Source organism: Ochotona curzoniae, unplaced genomic scaffold, assembly GCF_017591425.1.
Source record: "Ochotona curzoniae isolate NIBS_2020 unplaced genomic scaffold, NIBS_Ocur_1.0 contig_4692, whole genome shotgun sequence".
NCBI lineage: Eukaryota > Metazoa > Chordata > Mammalia > Lagomorpha > Ochotonidae > Ochotona > Ochotona curzoniae.
The window spans coordinates 1641489-1662574 of record NW_024466361.1 but is presented as its reverse complement, the minus strand read 5'-3'; the positions used below and the strand labels follow the sequence as shown (position 1 = coordinate 1662574).

The 21086-nt window shown below is 41.1% G+C and overlaps 1 protein-coding gene across 12 annotated transcripts in view; it reads right to left on the bottom strand.

The window, feature by feature from the left end:
- The window catches only part of EXOC4 (exocyst complex component 4), an 817909-nt gene that overhangs the window by 659454 nt on the left and 137369 nt on the right, over positions 1-21086 (bottom strand). For 9 of the 12 annotated variants that reach the window (XM_040987490.1, XM_040987494.1, XM_040987493.1 and 6 more), the window contains exon 9: positions 20623-20711. In XM_040987490.1, the coding sequence (XP_040843424.1) occupies positions 20623-20711 (89 nt within the window). Of the gene's footprint in view, positions 1-9115; positions 10028-15971; positions 16065-20622; positions 20712-21086 lie in introns of those variants that run through there. The other 3 variants (XM_040987495.1, XM_040987496.1, XM_040987491.1) reach the window with 3 other exon arrangements.

Here is a 21086-nt window from a genome sequence, read left to right as displayed (position 1 = left end):
AAAGACATGGGTTCAAATTCCTGCTCCACCACTTGTCGCTTGAGCATTGAGACTTGCTGATGCCTATACTGACCCAGCCACACAATGGAAAAATATTCCTACATATTTCCTGCCATAACAGATGAACACAGCACAGAACATTAAATTATAACTGCAGTGTCAGCTGCCTGTCCTGAGGCAGTACCAATGCAATCCTGGACCTGCAAGAGCTGCTTCCCAAGGGAGCAGGAATAAAGGGGCAAGGATGAACACACTCCTGGTTACACAAACAAAGAACATGTGCTAATTACACTGGAGTTATGCTTTTAAAAGAAATGGCACAGCTTATACAATAAGCATAATAAAAAAATCAAAGGAGGAGGAAAGGCTAAAAGAGAACAGCTGGTATCAACTGTGCACATCACTCAAAGAGGCAATGGACCGACAGTTTTTCAGCAAGAGCCAGAGAACACTAGGTGGTAACAAAATGGATACTTCAGATCTTGGGAAGTAAAACATATTCACTGCTCTTCCAGATGCCAAGGGAGGCTTGGATAACATCTCCCGTCTTAATGAGCTATCCTCCACTCCCAGCTGTTCAGAACAATGACAGGGTTCACTACGGCAGAGAATCCATACACAAAAACTCCACTGTCCCCAGAGCCCAAGGTGCAGGGCAAATGCTAAATCATACATCTGCTGATGCCTGGATGTACAAATGAACAGGGGTTTAAGAAAGGAAAAGCATGCACACCCAGCATGGTTCTTTGCCCAGAACTGTCGTACACACACAAATTTGCTCATGTCTTTTGCTTTGTCCAGACAGATGTGTTGGCTCTGAATTATTGTGAAAAAAAAGTTAATTGGCATTATTTTTAGTGCAGTTTTCAATTTACAGAAAATTAAGAGGATATTACAGAGAGTACTCATGTACCCCCTTAACCCAAGCACTTCAAATGTCCTGGTTAAGTTAAAATGTCTCCTAGGAATGGATGAATCAATATACAAATGATAGGAGAAGGGAATTTTAAGTCCTATTGACTAGTCAGCTTGGCAGTAACCAAATAAAAGTGACCACAGTCTGAAGCAAATATAATGATTAGCCGTGAGAAACAAACGTACATCTGTAGGAACATGTGGTGTCCACTGAGGGCATCACCAATGGATATACCTGATGTGGCCTGGAACTTTATTTGTAAAATCAGAATTCACTGGCCAATTAATTCATCCTCATATTTGCTAAGAGCATAAAGAAACAACCTTTTGTGATGGTGGGTCCAACTCCAAGCAGAACTAGGAATGTTGGTGACATCAAGACTCCAAGCTCCCTTCAGACAGCATCTTCCAAGAACAGAACTGCTCCCCCTTGCAGTTCATAAGCAACTTGACCAGGTCACGCAAACAGCATCTGTCCTCAGGCCCATGATGAGCAGGTGAACCAGGAACACTGCTGGGAACAATTCAGTGGAAAACGTATCACCGAGCTTCTTGAGAGGATACACAGTTTGTCAGACGTGCAGACTTTGGGGTCCCACTGCTATCTGACGGATCCAAAATCTGGGGGTGATGCTGCCTGGCAGTGTGAGTTTTCACATTGCTACCAGGTGATTCTGAGGCAAATAATGACTGAAATACTCAGTCACATCTAACCAAATGAAAAGGAAGGGAACAATAAACACCCCCCCCTCAGCACTCCCATTAGTTGTTTTGCTGCCAAACAGGAAATTTTGATTAGTTTTAAAATAGTGTCCTATTTCAGTTGGGAATATTGATGACTGTTTCACAGGGTTTCCGATCATTTTTCAAGCACACCTGTTTTGTTAAAATGATCTGTTATCTACTTATTTTGGAAGGAGGCGAGAGAGAAGTAAAAGAACTCCTGTCTTTTTCTCTGCCCGCTGCCTGCAACAACAGCTGGAGCGCAAGCGTTTTTCCTGACTAGAAGTTACATTTTCCGTGCTTCACAAAATCCCGGTCGCTTTATTCAAATATATGTAATTCTTCTATTATACACAATTTGAAGCTTTTTATAATTTGTTGTATTTAACAAGGTTTTTTGTTTGTTTTTTGTCTGTACAGCAGTTTTCCAGCCCTTTCAAACTATGGTCCAACACAAATCAATCTTTTATCTACAACTCAGGGCTCAGGAAGACCCTGTGTGCCATTACAGCAGGTAACAGTCTGCCTGCACAAGGTCCAGCCCTTGGCAGTGAACATAAGAGACCCCACTACTGAATGCCTTAACTATGTACTATTCAAGTTAAACACAGCTTGATGTAAAGAAAATCCAGTGAGAGTGTTCTTCCTGCTAAGTCCCTGTAACCATGCTCCCTTTTCTTTGAGCATCTAGGTCTTTTTGAATCTCCACAGTAAAATTAATATCGTATTCTTCATGATGATTTTTTCCAGTGCCCAGCAAAGTGAGTAAGGTGGTCAGGGTATATCACATTTATTAGCTTCAAAAATTTATATCCAGGCTAACTTTTCTGTTCACAAACAGAATGCAGGATCAATGAGAAGAATTTCAGACTCTTAGGGTTTTTGGTTTTGTTTTCTTTTTAAATCTCTGAAAAATCAATTTGGTCTTTCATCTTATTGTAGTGCGTAACTGTTTTATTTCAAATTGATGATCCTGTATCACAAATTCCTAACTTGATAGCAACTTGGGTAAAGAAAGAGTGGTTAATATTTATAAATGAGATGAACTTATTTGGGCAAATTGGAAAGAAAAAGATTAGGGATTTCTAACAAACCGATTCATGCCTTGGTCTACACTATTCCAAAGGATAAGGAGTTTTCAACAGTCTAGGTGACAATATTGTATTGGTCTCCATAATGCACTACGTGTCTCCTCTGGCAGCATAAGCTAGCGTTCCGGAGCCCTGGTGGTATCTCAGGCCTCACCTGCAGGTATGCACAGACACCAGCTTGAGGAACAGAAGACAAACGCAGTCCTGATGCAAGAAAACTCTCATGAGACAAGCAGAAGCCCCTGTAGAAAGGAGCTCTGTATCAGGGATCCTTTGGCAGTATTCAAGGAATGGAACATCTTGGATGGGAGAAAAAAACACCTTGGCTTACTAAGGTCTTGAACATTACAAGTATGATTATGGAGGACAATTACAGCAATATGAGAATCCATAATTGTGTTAATTCTTTTCATTGTATTTTTGTACATCTGACTCCTACTACAGTACTATGCATTGTTAAAATGTCCATGATTTTAAGGTTGTTATCTCTGCTTTAGAGAGGAAAGAATATTTTCCAGTAGTCTGAAAAGCACTGACAAGGATTTCCCAGGTCCACTCAAGCAGATTGCCGTGTTCAGAATCTCACATACACTTCAGTAAAAAAGCAACACACCCTTTTGTTCTGCCTTGGAAACAACAAAACCTGTAAGTGCTTGGCATCACCTGTTTCTTTCAATAGGAATAGACTCCAACAATCTATCTGATTTGGGAAATACTAACGCACCATCAGTCGCTGTTGTGGGGCAAAAAAAGAAAACTCACTGATAACTCAGCAAACATACAATCCACACGCCACTTTTCCCTCCATCTCAAATCCTGGCTAAGGCTCCACTGAAGGGACACTTTAAGGCACTCCAACAATACTCCTTATAGCACAGACATCATAACTAGCAAGTAACACGCAGAGACCATTCACGTAAGCTAAACATCACATTCACAAGCCAAAGTCAGTCCGAAACTCCATGGAGAAATACGTAAAATACCCTGAAATATTAACCTAACAATGCAAGACACAGAATGGAGGTTATAACAATCAAACCCTAGTGTCTTTTTAAATATTTTCTGTACACAAAAGAGATATTTGTGAAATCAGTTTACAAGTCATATGCACTCAAATACTTCAAAAGAACTTCCTGAAAAGCAGCTCATAGTAAGAATCTGAAAGGTATATATGACCTAATTTTCAGATTCGATCATCTCTGTTTAAGATGCTGCCAACTGCTTTGGAAAGGCATGGCAGTAAACTATGACTTGCATCAATACCTCTAAACCGACTTACAGGGAGCAATGAACTATTAATGTATTCAAAAGATGCAAGGCTTTAGACATTCTATCTGACATCTTTTCTTACTAAAACATCCTAGAACAAGAAAACCGTGCATGTGAGGTGCCGGAATGCTACACCCACTAGCTGGGGTGTGTCTGAGAGTAACAATAATCACCATGTTGGGGTTTTACACACACCTTCACTGGCGTCATACAACAGCAAGCCCAGGACACTGAGGGAAACTCCAGTGGGCAACTTGACTTGGATCCAAAACGAACTGTTGCCCATGCTCTGAAACGCACTAGTTAAAAACAAACCAGTTGATCACGGCTTACAGAGCCCCTGGGCTGGTAGGACTCCATCTCATTCAAGTCACCCATAAAATGAAACCATTTAAACCAATGCATATGCAACAAACTTACTTATAATTGGATATTTCTGAGACAGATTTTGTGCATTTAAAATGTTCCACACTTTAAAAAAACCTTTTCTTTCTTCAAAGAATTTTCCATGTCTACACAACCCATTTTATAAAAAAAAATCTGCACAATTTTTATTCAGTTGAAAACAAAGATAGTACCACTATAATTGTGTCCAATGAGCCCCAAGTATTAAATTTTTATTTTCAAATACAGCTTTCATCCCTCTCTCCTCCAATGCAGTATGTATAATATATTATTTGCTATTCAGAAGAGGAAAGGTTCCATGCAAAATGAATGACTTCAATTGCCTTATAAATAAAACATGGATAAATGTCTTGGCAAAATAAATTAAAGGAGCATTTGTATTCGATCACTCCATCACATTACTGTCTTTCTCTACAAGCAGAAGAAGCTGTTGTTGTGTATTTCCTGAAATTCATTATGTGTAGAGTCCATAATGGAGAAAAATCACTACTAAGTTATGGCTGAAACTCCAACAAATCACATGTCGCACTTCAGAGAGCTTCCAAACGCATTCCAGGCACACACCCAGCAAAGCTCATCAGGGCGCACACCTGTAGTTTGGGTGTTGGTTGTTTCTATGTTCGCTCGGGAAGATCATTCTCCTCACTAGATAATTTTAAAAATTAAGCTGTAAGGCATTATTGCATGTTGATACTAGATTCTATTTTTGCTTCTTGAAATTTATGTAAATGACCCAAGAGGACAAGCAAGCATCTGAGTCTTCAGGAAATGCCTTTGCTGATTTTTGTCTGATAAGTTGGGGGTCAGAAGATTTGCTACGTAAATTCAGTCTTAAGAAAAACTGGATCTGCATCATTTATCAAAGTGGTAAACTTAAAATGTAAATGTACAGACCTAGAATAACTCATAATAAACAGTGTGTTGCATGCTGGAGGTATAATTCTGGGTTATCTTTCATTTTCCTACTACTGATAGAATGCACTGGTGGCAGTGTGAATTTCAGAAAATAAAGAAATAAGTAAATACTTCCAGGTTTTATACAGTAAGAGCCTTAGATTGGTGTAGTTTCACTGCTTTTTAGAAAGCATTTTTAAATGAACACCAAAACAATGTTTTCAGAGAGGAACTCATAAACCAAAGTCCTGTTCTCCTGTACTGTGCATATCAAACATTCATCAGAGCTAACTTGAAGATCAGGTAAAACAAAAGTCATCTACTTTCTGGGGACCAAGAATTTTCAACTAATTATTTCCCATAGCATTAAAAAAAAAGTCTTGAGGAATATTATTAGAATATGGATATTTAACACAATGAAATTTAAAGTCTGATTCTTATAAATGTCACTCTGAAAATTTACAAACGCTGTCATTCCCAGTAGCAAATATCAAACCAGTTCAGCTTGCCATTCAGACCACATAAAAATCTACACTTATAAACCCTGCAGGGTCGACACTGCATGGAATGTCCTTTACTTCATTTTATACCTCATCACCAACAGTAATCACCCACCACTGGAGAGCTATTTTCCATCATACTAGCACTATCTGAAACACATACTTGGTTGATTTTTATGGCCCAAAAAGGATAGGCCTAAGTGAAACTTCAAACTTCACTCTTTTATTGTACTTACTGGGGGTTAGGAGGCAGTAGGGGGAAAGGTGGGAGCATGAGACAGGAAAAGAGGGAGGAAACAAGTTAAATAAGACAGGAGCAGAGTAAACCAGAATTTCAGCAGCCAGATCTCCCTGGAACTAATTTATGAACTAATTATATTTATTATTTGCACTGCATAATGTGACTTGAACAGCCATGCAATTTTTCATCAGAATGTATATTTCATATTTTTAAATATTTTAACCATAAAAGTTAATGTATGATAATTCTCTGCAACACTTAAACTGAACCCAAATTTGCATCATTAATGAATACATTTGTCAACATTTCAGACCCTAAAAATAAGGATCCCTGACTCCAACTCATTCATACTCAGATTTTTGAAGCATTTTCTATAAGCTACATCTCTTTTTCTTTGTTCTTGAGAACATCCAATTGAGTAAGGTTCAACCCCCTGACTGAATTCCTTTGGTTTCACATGAAAAGACCAGACACACACACAATGGGCTCTCACTCTGTCTCACCATATGATGATACTCCACGCTGTGTCACTGCTCTGCCAGCAGCAAGGCCCTCACCAGTTGGGACTCCAAATCTTGCACCTCTAGAACAGCAAGGCAAAACCAACCTCTCCCTATAAACCAGCTGCTCTCAAGTAGCCGTTTATTTGTTTCAGACTCATTTTTTTTTAAAGATTTATTTTTTTATTTTTTCATTGGAAAGGTGGATATACAGAGAGGAGAGACAGAGAGGAAGATCTTCCGTCCAATGATTCACTCCCCAAGTGAGCGCAATGGCCAATACTATGCCGATCCAAAGCCAGGAGCCTCTTCCGGGTCTCCCACGCGGGTGCAGGTTCCCAAAGCTTTGGGCCGTCCTCGACTGCTTTCCCAGGCCACAGGCAGGGAGCTGGAAGGGAAGCGGGGCTGCCAGGATTAGAACCGGCACCCATATGGGATCCCGGGCGTGCAAGGCGAGGACCTTTAACCACTTGCGCCACCGCACCGGGCCCCATTACTCACCTTTTAAAACTGTTACATTTTGCTGCTTCCTGTTCAATGCCTACATGGAGAACAAGCAGCTTGTGCCCAAAAATGTGGTTGCCAACATGTTAAGACGCTGGTAAGCACTTCTAAAGATTCATTCCAGAATCGTGAGCAATCACCAGGATTGTTGTATTAAATACATCAATGTTTTCATGGGATGACTCTGAGAATCAATGAAACTGAATACATAGCATTAACAAAATATTACGGGGCTCATTAATACATGCAAGGCACCTAGACGCCTGGAGTCAATCAGTGGGATCCTAAGCCAGGCACGGATGCACTAGGAAAACACCACCCAGAGGAACAGCCAATTTTTTCTTGCCCTCAATTACCAAAAACTGAAGAGCAGATACCGCTCACATATCCAGCAATCTTATGAAACTAGATAATAATCCAGGATGGAAAAAACAAAAATGGGTTCTCAGGGGACAAGACAGATGTTACAGTCTTATTACTCAGCCAAGTGTATTTACTTTCACTTCGCACAGAGCAATGCTTTCTCGTATCCAATCTCTAAACCCAAAGAGAAAACAACAAAGATTACCCAAGAAAATGAGCTGAGGGCAGAAAGAAACAGGACAATAGGAAAGAAAGAAAATTTAGATAAAAATCAGATCCTAGAACACAAAACGACATGATGTGAACCATTGGACTTAAAAACAAAGTCACTTAAAATTTCGGGAACTGTACATTCATAATGTACAGTACATTCATAATGATGATCAGAAGCTATCAGTAAGAAGTCATGCTTCAAATTTTTTCAATATTTTGTTCAGGAAATACAAAAAACATAGCTTCAAAAGCTTTCCTCCAAATAGTTTTTTCTCCTGTCAAATTCATCGCTGGCTCGTGGACTGAACACTGATATCAATTTACCCAAGAGGCTTTTTGTTTTCTTTTTCACTTACACATGCTTTGGTTATTCAGTGGTGTATTTTTTGACTCCATGGTGCAATAAATTTTTTGCTTTAACTTCATATCTGTTGTTGACTTTGCTTCATGACTTCTCATTTAAGGGAATGTATAGTGATGGCGTAATAGAGACTATCATAGCCAGATGTGAAGATACAATGCAGCATGCATCTCAACTTCCAAATCAGAGATGGACTCCCAATGAAATTGTTGGAAATATCTAGACAACAGGATGCTGGACTCTGCGCAATGAGACCCAGAAGAAGCTCCTGGCTCCTGGCTTCAGATCAGCTCAGCTCCATCTGTTGCAGCCACTTGGGGAGTGATTCATCGGATGGAAGATCTTCCTCTTTGTCTCTCTGACTTTCCAACAAAAACAAATAAATCTTAAAAAAAAAATCTTACTAATACATTTACATATTGTGTAACAATTCATCATTCAATCAATAAGCAAGGTATAACACAACTCCTAAATAAGCCAACCACTATGGAAAATATATCTGAAAATTTTTCACGTGTCTCATTTTAATGGAATAGTTGAAGAAGGCCATGTGAAAGCATTCCCATATTTCACTGAACATACAGAGGAAGGACTGGCCATCCATCTCATAGCAAACACTTTTGATGAGCAGTGACAGCACAGGCGACTTCAGCAGTTAATGGCAACTAAGTTGAATACAACCACACAATCACACCAATTAAAACTCCCAGCGAGGAAAGTGGGAAATCGTTCAAGGCACTAATCATTTCTAACTTATTTTTCCACATTATTTAGGAGTTCAGCTTGTTACTACACTATCCTGCAATTAGAGGGGAATGTGAGAATATTAATATAATCTGTGATAGTACTAAACCTGATTTAGTACTCTGATTCTTAGACGAATCAGAACGAGGAGAGACTCTTAGTAACTTTGGAGGTGTGGCAATTAGGCGGGCCACAGAGAAGGTTCTCAGAGATAGGAAGAGAATTTTTGAGTGATTTAGTAGAAAAATGTTCATGGCTGTAGTTCATGTTATTAGTAGAAAATATTTCACTAAAGACATGATACCAAAATTATCCAAAAATTCTTTTTTCACTAACCATTTTCCCAAGTGACTACAAAAGTCATACAATCCTAATTCAGGAGCTTTCAGTCCAAAACAAACTATTAAACTACTAAAATAAACCCATAATTAAAGAGATATTAGGCTCAGAGATGAAATACAGCCATCAAAACTGACAGAAATGCAATGAAAGCAAAAGCAAAAGTCTGATATGGTTACTGTACTGAAGATCATTATGATCTTATTTTATTTTAGAAAAGCCCAGAATAGATGATTTTTATACTTGAAGGTTTAATTGTTCACTTGTCAGCCCTTCCCTTGACTTAGGTAACCCACTCCTCAAGTCCCAACACCTCTTCTTCTTAGCCAGTTTTCCCTTGCTCCCACTCACTAACTCCAGGCTTTTGTCCACTCTGCAGACGGTTCAGAATCTCCCAATCCAGGGCTTTAAACCTGAAGGACGCAAACTTCTGCTGGCCACCTTGTTCACAAAATCTAATTTCATAAATTAAATGGACTAGGATCCCAAGAAACCCAAGAAAACGAACCTCTTCATTAGTAGAGAAGGAAATTCTTATTTTAAAAAGCCAATGGAAAGTGGGAATAGAAAGAGGAGAGTTTTTGACACTCGGTAGCAACGTAAATTTACTACAAGAAATTTCAATAATGGATATTCATACATTTTTAGAGTTAAATATCTATATACAGACATACAATCATATAAGCATACATGAGTCAATCACTATTAAAGAGTCAGTATATCATATTAAAAAGTAAAGACAGTCTTTTCCAATCATTGGCAGCAAAAACCTACACCGAGCATTCTTTCCTGGTCATCACTCCGCAGTCTATAAGCTGAGCATCCAGCACACCAAGTAGGGCCCAGGATGGTCAGCAGGGCCACTGAGGTCACCACCTCACCAAGAGCAACTGCACATGGTCCTCCCGGAGCTTCCGAAAGTAAACCGAGTTCTTCAACCGACCGAGTTATAGCATGCTGCAGTTCTTTAAAACACATCACATAAGAAGGGAAAAAAATCAATCTACAGCAGCCTTGCTATCCACTCCAGTAAACAATCATGACTGTATATACAATTTATACTAATTTTCTCAATTCTTATAAATTTCATTATTTCTGCTCATCTTGAGCAATATTAATATTAAATACTAATAATCGGGCTCTCAGAGTTGGAAATTGCACAGGTGTCTGTGAATGTGTGTATGTGTCTAGAAGTACAAGGTGCTTCAAAAGTTACAAGTCTTAATTAAAAGGATACACTTTGGTGTGAAAAAATGACATACGTATGAATGTACACTTACATATCATACTAGCTTTTTGAAATCCTAAAGAAAACTATGAAAACAGGTACTTCCTTCCCCCCCATACCCCTAACAAAAGTGTCTACATCACTAAGTGTCAGAGTTCCTGAAGGTTCACCCATTCTGCTCCTACAAGCTCATTCTCTCTCTGTCTCTCTCACGTTAACAATCTCTAATTCATCTCTTGGCACCTAACATCCCAGACAAGGAACCCAGGCACATTTTGTAACAAAGAAAGCATTTATAAACTACAAATTCTTTCAGCAAAAATGCATTGGACACCAAAATTTAAATGAGTATCAACATCCAAAATGATGAAGACCAGCATTGGTCCTAACAGTTATAGCTTTGACAAGATCAGCTCTCGGCTTCTGATTGGAGCTTTCCCCTCCTCCTCTCCCCGAGACTAAACTGCAGCCAGCTTTCATGCAGTGATAGATACTCCTCTGCAACAAAGGAAAGAAGATTAAGCAAAACTGACATACAAAGCTGAGACTCCACAGTGGGCTGGCAAGAATGATACACCAGATCAATGAGAGAAGTGCAAGGACAGAAACATGCCATATGGTCTCTTCCACTCACGGTTGGCACAATCAGGAATCTGCTTATAAAGTTGCTTTTTGAAAAGTCTGCAGCAAAGAAACAAAGACTGGGAGAACTCAAGAGGTACCAAATTCACTCAAGCTACTAGCCTTCTTCCAGTTCCAGCCCCACCCCACCCCAAGACAAGAAAGGGCTCTTCAACTGCGATCCAACTTAGAACTGCATCCCAGTGATGTTCCAGTTTCAACAAGCATATGAACCATAAAGAGCTTACATAGGTACCATAGCATTTTGAAGAACAAATGAACTTCCATCATGCTGTGGCTCCTTAGGGAATGCCACTCACCCTGATGACAGAACACACATTGATCTATAGCAGGTCTGGGGGCCTTACTTTTTACAAGACACTCATTGTAAAGTGTTGATCCATGGCTGCACAGAACTCAGTACCCTAAGCCACACCTCAAGCAAGTTAAAATAATTTGAAGCACCAATGCAAAGGAGCAGATTCTAAAAATGTCAAATCACTATTAGAAAAGAAGCCTCATTTTCTAAGAAAAGAAATTTTGGCCTCTCTGCAATGTGTATAAATATTCTCATTATTTATTCACCCACTGAATATCCTAATGATAACATGAGTGAACGGTAAGTAACACCAAAAGACCAACAGCACAGCCTGAGCAGACACTGACAACTACAATTCTGCAAACAGACCACTAAGAACCAGGGTTGTATTTCCAGGCTCTCTCATTTGCAGTTTTTTGTTCCCTCCCTACTTCGAATTCTCCATTGCCTTAGTAGCAATCTCAAAAACAAAATCCAAAGACTTTTTTTTTAACATATACTTTCACACTCCCCTCACTACCGCTTTGCTGTCAAGTGTCTGACCCTGGCTTGATAATCTCATTTCCTGAGAATTAAAAAGCTGGAAATTTAAGCTACCTAGAGTGTTAATTGCGGCCCTGCTCTATTGCTAATCATAAAATTGGATGTTTTGCATGAAAATGCTTCTCTAATTAATTCTCAGTCATAAATCTCCCTGGTTTTAATAACCACTCCTTGATTGGATAGCCTTTGAAGACAGTGCAGCTAATCTGCTAAACTAGAAAAAATACACATGGAGAAAATACTAAGTAGGCTTACAAGGGAGGAAGCAGATGATCGCCTCAACACGGTCCAGCCATGGCAGTGAGCCTCCTTCTGGATCTTTTACACCTCATCTTGTTCCCCAGTGGAACAAGCCATCAAACCAGGAATCATGGACAACGGCAACTGCCAGAGAGGGCAGCCATCGCAAGTCAAATCTTTTCACCTTCCTTCCACAAAACAGCTTTCCTATAATTTTTTTTTTTATAAAAGAGGTTTCCCTTGATATTTTTTCCCCTAGAAACCAGGGATTCAGCAGTGTCCACTACTCACGCTGTCTAATAAGACCAGGTTTGTGCTTCGCCCTTGCCTCGGCTTCTGACTGACAACGCATTATCATACATCTCTCTGAAGAGGTGCTGAACTGAGTTTTCATTATCCAAAATGTCAAGATTCGTTTTTGTCATCTGAGAACACGGCTGGCCTTCACCAGCAGCCCCTTGATTAATTCAATTGGAACAAGTCACCTATACATAGCTTCATTTTGCCTAGATCAGCTCCTGTATCCTGTAAGCTTTAATTTACAGCTTCCAGTTAAAGATACCTTTTTATTTTACTTTATTTTAGCCACAGTAGAAGAAAACCAGAAAGTCTTAATTAACAGCACACTGCACTAGTGTTACAGTTACTGTACAGTTACAGAACTACAAAGACATACGATAATTAAAATTTTTGGTAAATTTTAGCACGCATATGAATACCTATATGGCATTTCTGTTCACTTATAAAATATTTCCAAATGTTTTCTGTATATTTAAAAGCTTCACAAAAGTAAATACAAGCTATCCAAAAGAAATTACATAAGAAGAGGTGTGGACTAAACATCATAAGAAATCAAGACTATAGGCAGATTCTAACTTGGCATATCAAATTCACAACTGTATGATCTTTGGCTTCAACAAAACATCAAATTAAAAATGGATAAGCTACCACAGTGAGATGCTATTACACACTCTGAACAACGTCAAAAATTTAAATGATGACAATACCAAGTGTTGAAGTGCACTGCTAATAGGAATATCAAACAACATGATACACTCACTTTAGAAAGCTGGCAGTTTCTGAAAGTTAAATATATGCTAACAATACAGCCCTACATTCTCACTTCTAAGTAGTACCAAAGGAATGGAAGACACACAGCAGAGACGCACAGAATTCATAAGTAAAAAAACACAAACAAACCTGGAAATAACTCACGTGTACATCAGCAACCAGAGAGATGAAAGACTTGTGACAAGTGCATCCCACAGAGCACTCCCTGTGTCTATGGAACCACGGAAAAAGAGGCGGCAAGGTAAGTGACAACACAAGAAGTCAGAACAGAGGCAAGAGAGGAGACACAGCAGGTCCAGCCCCTGTGGGGAAAGCCCTGCCACAATGGAGTGCTGATTTAAGTCCTCGCTACCTGGATCCCAACCCAGCTTCCTGCTGAGGGGCAGAAGCCACTGCATGATGGCTCTGCACTCACAGGCATCTTAGATGGAGCTCCCGATCCCCAGCTGAGCTCAGCCATGGTGGGTGCAGGTATGCTGCGAATGAACCAGGAATAGGGGCTCCAGGCCTGTCTGTCTCCATTTCTCCCCAGCCCTCTCCATTTTTCTCACTGGCTTTCAAATTAAAAAAAAAAAAAAAAAAAAAAAAAGGCAGAATAATGTTGAGAAAATATTTTAAAATGATTCAAGAAATGGGCAAAGAATTACTGATTCTCAATGAAAGTATTAAAATTTTAAAAGAGCAGATAAACTTCAGTGAATGCATGATTTGCCCCAACAACCATCTTGGTGTTATTCGTCCTCTTAACAGACATGCTTTCTGAAATGCTGTCCATTAACCATCTATGGCCAGCTCAACAGTGTTCCTTTTAGATCAGCCAGAAAACGATTTTAAACTTTCAGTCCACGATAGCCAATTTTACGTTTCTGGGACGTTCAAAAGGCTGGTCAGCGTCCTCTCCAGGTCATTGTGTGAGGCTGGTCGGCGTCCTCTCCAGGTCACTGTGTGAGCCTGGTCACTGTGTGAGGCTGGTCACTGTGTGAGGCTGGTCATTGTGTGAGGCTGGTCAGCGTCCTCTCCAGGTCACTGTGTGAGGCTGGTCAGCACCATCTCCAGGTCACTGTGTGAGGCTGGTCATTGTGTGAGGCTGGTCAGCGTCCTCTCCAGGTCACTGTGTGAGCCTGGTCACTGTGTGAGGCTGGTCATTGTGTGAGGCTGGTCAGCGTCCTCTCCAGGTCATTGTGTGAGGCTGGTCAGCACCATCTCCAGGTCACTGTGTGAGGCTGGTCACTGTGTGAGGCTGGTCATTGTGTGAGGCTGGTCAGCGTCCTCTCCAGGTCATTGTGTGAGCCTGGTCACTGTGTGAGGCTGGTCAGCACCATCTCCAGGTCACTGTGTGAGGCTGGTCAGCACCATCTCCAGGTCAATGTGTGGGACTCTCTCTGGAAGACACCTTTTTTTTTCTTTCTTTGAACGGCAGAGAGAAAGGAGGATAGCAGTAGACTCAGACAGAGACGGCCTCAGGCCTCTTGCCCACTTCTTAGATGTCCACAACAGCAGAGGATGAGCCAGGCCAATCAACACTGCAACTCCATCTGGGGTCGCAGTTGGGATGGCAGGGACCCTAGCAGCTGAGCTATCTCTATGGCACAGGGGTAGGGAGCCAGGTTTGGACAGAAGGTGAAGGGGCTCAAAGCAGCAGCTTAACTGCTAGGCCAGACATGTCAATCAGGAGGAATAAAGAAGTTTCTCCCTCATAAATGTATGACCCATCTGAATTAGGGGCCTGTCAAAGCAGTTGAGAATGGCCCAGAGCCTTGGGCCCCTGCACCTATGCAGGAGACCTGGATGAAGCTCTTGGCTCCTGGCTTCGGACTGGTTCAGCGCCAGCTGTCACAGCCACTTGGAGAATGAACCAGTGGACAGATGATCTTCCTCTGTCTCTTCTCCTCTCTGTATATCTGACTTTCCAATAAAAAAAGGGAAAAAAAAAAAAGATTGCTGCAAATACTGAGTTGGACTACAACTTCTCTTTTTGGTTTTGCTTTTGCAAGCAGCAAAAAAATGATTTCCAATGAGAAGAAGGCAAAACATCAACACACACAAAAACAGGGTGAGGTACCAAAATACAGAGGGAAGTTCTTACCTTTGCAGCCACTTTAGCTCCCCTATTCTATTCATTTTAAATTATTTTCAAGTGAAATACAGAATCACCGTCCTGAAGATGAGATGCTTTTGATGAGAAACAGGCACAATCGTTATGCCACAGAGATTCACCTGCAGGCCGGACACGAGTCAGGAGAAAAAAAGCACAGAGCAAGCAAGTGTGGTGCTGCGTCCCAGACACACGTCAAGCCTCCCAGACTCTGCACTACCGAGAGGAACACGTGCTTTCCCTACCCTGACACTACTGGTGCTAAAGGAAAAACACAGAAACGAGCAAGCTTTAAATAGAGTTTTTAAGGACTATTTCAGGAGAATTTCCAATCTGTTTGGCCGTTAACCTGTTCATCCACACATTAATTTCAAACAAACAAATAAACAAACAAACAAAAAAAAACACATTTAGTGAGTACCTCTTCTTTTGACAGCAAGTTACCAAGTGTCAGGGACAGAAAAAGTAAGAGTCAGTGACATTTACTGAGTGTAGCCTTAGGCACAACTGCAAACATGTTTCATTTATATCGTTTATACTGTTTAGCTTATATCACATCACTTTCATGATGGTCCACTTACTATGTTTTGCACCCAGTTCATGGAAAAGTGAAAGTAACACAAAGGAATTCTCTAGTCCAAAGTAGCTCAGTGCAGTCTAAGACACCAGACTACCTGCCCCCCGCCAGCTCACGCCAGCTCACACCAGCTCACTGAATGTACTCTGAGAAGTAAATGGTGAACAAGTGGTTGAGAATCCAAAAACTAGAGCCTTGGAGATAGGGAGACTCACAGAAGTGATGCAGCTCCTTCCCCTCACGTCTAAGGAACCTGGACAGATGGGGCAGCATCCCGTATCTGTGCGGTTCGAGCTTCCAGCTCCCTGCTAACATACCAGGGAAAGCAGTGAAAGATGTCGCAGTGTCTAGTCCTCTTCTAGCCACGCACGAGACCTGGCTGGAGTTCTGGGCTCCGGATTCAGTGTGGTCCCGTCCTGGCAGTCACTGCCATCTGGGCAGTGAACTAGTGGAAGATGCCTGTCTGTATCTCTACAACTTTCAATAAAATAGATAAAAGGAAAATGGACAGATCTGAAGAAAGTAAGAGTTAGTTTGAGTAATTTTGTAATTTATACCCATCAAGGACTAAAATGAGTACTAATACAAATATATCACCCAAAGCCTAGGATAAAGGAAACAAATATTTGCAACTTAAAAATAAGCAAGTGGGGAAAAAAAACCATTATTCTAACACACTGTCTCAAGAAAAGAAACAGGTTAGGGATAATCACACTGCTCAAAGTAGAGGGAGGAGATGACAGATTTTGCTGTCAAAATTACAACAGATTTGGGCCCAGTGCAACCATTCATTTCGCTAACTGCAAGTGCTGGGATCACAAACACATGCTGATTCCCATCCAGCTCCCTGCCTGTGGCCTGGGAAAGCAGTGCAAGACGGCCCAAAGCCTGTGGCCTGGGAAAGCAGTGCAAGACGGCCCAAAGCCTGTGGCCTGGGAAAGCAGTGCAAGACGGCCCAAAGCCTTGGGACCCTGCACCCGCGTGGGAGACCAGGAAAAAGCTCCTGTGTCTCCTGGCTTTGGATCAGCTTGGCTCTGGACGCTGCAGCCACTAGGGGAGTAAACCAGCAGATGGAAATTCTTTCTGTCCCTGTCTCTCTCTGTAAATCTTTCTAATAAAACTAAATAAACCTTTAAAAATTAGGTTGTTGTATCTAAAACTACAGGGAAACTAAAGAAATATATGCTAGAGAGTTATTTTTACCTCTAAATTATGCTCCATAAAAACACCTCCTCTTCTAATATCTCCTGTCTTAATAAATATCATCATATCCTCCCCAAGTCACCAAATTGGAAAACTGGGAATCAGCCAAAATGAGTATTTCTTGCTCAAATTCTGCACAAAATATCACAAATTAACTTTCGGGTCTCATAATCTCTCCCAAAGAGTTGGCGTTATCGATCACAGGCTCCCACCTGACATAACACAACTTGCTCCTTGTTCTGACCTCACTACATGCAATTCATTCTCTAAGCAGATATCAGAAAATTGACGTCATTCACCTACTAGTAAGCCACTTAGAGTATGCCCAACACCCACAGAACAAATTCCAAACCTTCTTACAATGTGATACCAGGATCTGCCCATCTCTGATGTAGATCAATTTTCCCCAAGCACTCCACACTTAAACAATTACAAAACATACAGTTTTCTGAAACATCTGTATGTTGATTTGCACCTCCAATCCCCTGCTAGCAGTATGTCTCATTCCCTATATCAGGTTATTGAAATAATTTTCCTAGGTCAGCTAAAGATTCTGCCTTTCCAGTAACTTCTATGACTTGCCCTGGAAATGCTGTTTTTTCCTTCTGGTTCCTCAAAGCACTTATAATATTTATCAGCAATTTGTCTGCTGGCTTGTCTTATCTCCCATAAAACCTAGAGCCCCTTATTCAGGAGACATTCTATTAGCAGGACCAGGAAAACACCAACCACACATGATCATTTCCAGTGTCAACTGACACAATAATCCTAAGAACTAGGCAGGGGAAATGCTAACTTCATTAAACAGGTTAAAAAAAAGGAGCTCAGAAAGTTAAAGTGACTTGTAGCCAAAATAGGTTGAGTAAAAGCTGTTCCTTCCAATAAATCATGCTGTTCCCCAAGCTGCTCAAGGCACAAACAGAGCTGTACCAATGCTCCACAGATGAACAGCACTAACCAACTGAACAGGGATATGGAAATTAGTTAGCTGGTGCTGAAACTAGACATTAATGTGCAAACAAACAGGGACTTATTTGAGCTAAGTGGTCATGAATATGCAAATGTACTGGCTGCAATTCAGTAGATGTCATCACAATTCTAGGAATGAACATCCTATATTATGACTATTACAATATTCATGGAGCATTCATAATGCTATCATATATTACTATAATATGTGCTTTTCAAGTTTCAACTTGAGGAGAAGCCAAAAAACTGACGTATCTTTTCACCCACACCCAAACTGGAAGTTGGAAATCAGGTGTGTGCACACAGAACTTGGGAATCTCCAAATAGGAGTAATGTGCCGTCACAGCGGCAGCTCAGTCTGCACACTTGAAATCTGACCCACGAAACTTTAGACACAGGTTGGCGCTTGGGAAGAGATTTGGCCCTTGCCAACAATTCCAGCCTCATCTACCATGAACACTCTAATACAGCCTGATGCTATGACAATTACACTGATAATTGAGCTGCTCTTCCTACAAGAATGTCAACAGAGCTGCCCAGCTGTAACACCTGATCATTCAAAAGACGCATCATGTGAGGACAGTCAGTTTTTGCTTAAGCAGCAAAGTGCATTGCCCTATCATCATGAGTGCACCATCAGCTCCTACTAGTTCCTGATGCCCTATTGTTAAGGTGAACGAATGGCCAACCCAGCTACCTAAGCTGTGGCTCCTTTCTATCATTTCTGTTTCCTGAAAGTGGTAGACTATACTCAGCACAACTGTGTGTAAGTGCAGTAAGTTAATACCTAAAAATATTTAATAGCAAATGTGTATCTGATTCATATTCTGAAACTCTCATTATGAGAGGTATTTATTGATTCTGCAGCCAATTTCTGAAATGTCTAACTCTTAATTCTTGCCAAGTTTCCCTTCATGTTCTGTAATTGAACTTATCGCTTAAACAATTACAGAAGCCTCTGCCTTTTGCAACACCTGCATACACTGCCCGCCTGTACATCTCTCACAATGTGTATCGTGCTGTTTATACTATGAACTAATTTTGCTATCAGCAGCATTGGATATAAGAGAATTGAAATACCAGAAACTTAAAACAGAATGTATTCCTGTTTTATACAAGCTGGCATGGGACAGCACCTTGGACAAGGAAGGCATCGGAAGGGGAAAGTTCTCAGATTACAGTGATTCTTCCATTTACATCTTCACAGAGCAAGACTTTGCTGTAAACTTCCGTGGATTTTTTTCAAAAATGTTTTTCCAATTACATACAGGTTTGTATCGAGCCAGGGAGTTCAAAGAAAGACTTCTACTTAATAAAATTTATATACAACATAACTGCACTACAGAATTGTACCATAAAATTCAAAATTGAAAATTAAAGTTAAAAATATATAATTGCATAGAACAACATATGGCTGTACACCCGCCCTTCTTTTCCCACTTCGGAAGACTGAGTGGCTCCGTTCTCTTCAGGGGCCTCCCACATAGCAGCGATGGCTGTATTGTCCTGTGGAGCGGAACTATCCTCCTTCCATTGGTACTGTGCCAAGCAGACTTAACACAGTTACTGCAGGAAGTACTGTGGAAAGCACAGGAAATAAGTGTACTTTTGGAAAAACGAAAACAAAACGAGTGCAGATCCCCAGCACAGGTTGGCAAGTCCTCAGCAAGAGAACAGCAGAGATGTGATTGGAGCATGTGGCAAAGGGCCCATCCCAGGGCAGGGTGTCTGTAGTGAATGAGGGAGCTCATCAGAGTGACAATCAAATTAAGCTTGATAAAGTGAATGGAATTTAACCCCACAAACCAAAGGTGTCAATCTAACGTAGACACGGTCCTATAGGCACAGGCAGCATCAGATCCTCTCCTAAACACTGCGTAGTTTCTCTCACCCAACTGTCACAATAACCTCAAGAGGTGGGTTACTATTTTTATCCCAATTTAAACACAAGGGGAAGAGTCACAGAGGGTACCTAACTTGCCCAAGATTACAAAACAAAGTGCTGGGGAGCTGGATGTTTGAATGCGGGCAGCCTGTGCCCAGAACCTCTCCCTCTGCATCACCGTGCAATATTTCTCTCAAGGGATTACAGAGGATTCGCAGGAAACTAGGAATGTTCCACATGGAAACAGCACACAGAACTCACTATTCTAGCTTTCTAACAAGAATCCAGTACGAGTCATACGTCATGCTGACCAATCGTGCCTGATTTTCAGTGAGTTACTGGTTGTGCTACAGTCCCACTGGTGGCATAGTCTAAAGTTTCCATCAAGGCTGCACAGTGTGTGGCTAGTAGAGCAAGCTGTGCATGCGCAGGGTCACAGGTATTAGGTGGTCTTTGTAATTTCCACCTAATTATACTGTGGCTCTAAAAAACAATGTTCATTAATTTAAAATACTTAAGTTTCAACCAAAAAAAAAAAAAAAAAGGAAGAAGAAAACTTTTGTCACCTAAAGGTATTTAGACCACCCTACTTTAAAACACCATTTTTCCTTTAAATAATGACAAAAGTTGCATTTGTCCTTTTTCAAATATCAGCTTCTCTTGCCATATTCCAGGCTTTATAACAGATAACCATTATAAGCAATAGTGGGTGGCTGTAACTAGAAAGCATTTATGAATGCAGGTCACACACACACAGGATTTCAGTATTCTAGATCTTCCACCTGCACACGTGCATCTCCCACACCAACCTTGAAGTTCTCCACTGCGACTGTACAGCTCCCTTCTCTGTTCTCGCAAGTAGGCGCTCATGCTGATGGCGTGGGAGGAGGACTCAAACCTGTGCAGGAACCCAGACAGGCAAACAACGGTTAGCTAGTGTCCAGCTACAGATCACAAGGCAAGCTCTGCTCTACACGCCACTCCCTGATATTCCATACCCGAGACAGGGGCAGCAGCTACAACCCCTAGTTCATGAACCACACTCTTAGCCAAATTTCCCCGTCACCGCATCTGGATATGTTGCTCATTTTGCACTTCAACAGGGACAAGCCTGATCTGCCGAAACTGCCTTGGCTATTAGACCACCTGCCTGTCTATACAGCAGGATGCCGATCTACGCAGCAGCAGAAGCTTCCTACCAAGTCACTCTAGGGGCGCTTGGTGTCAGAAAGCCCCCAGGTACCACTGGCAAAGACGGGTTCACCAGAGCACC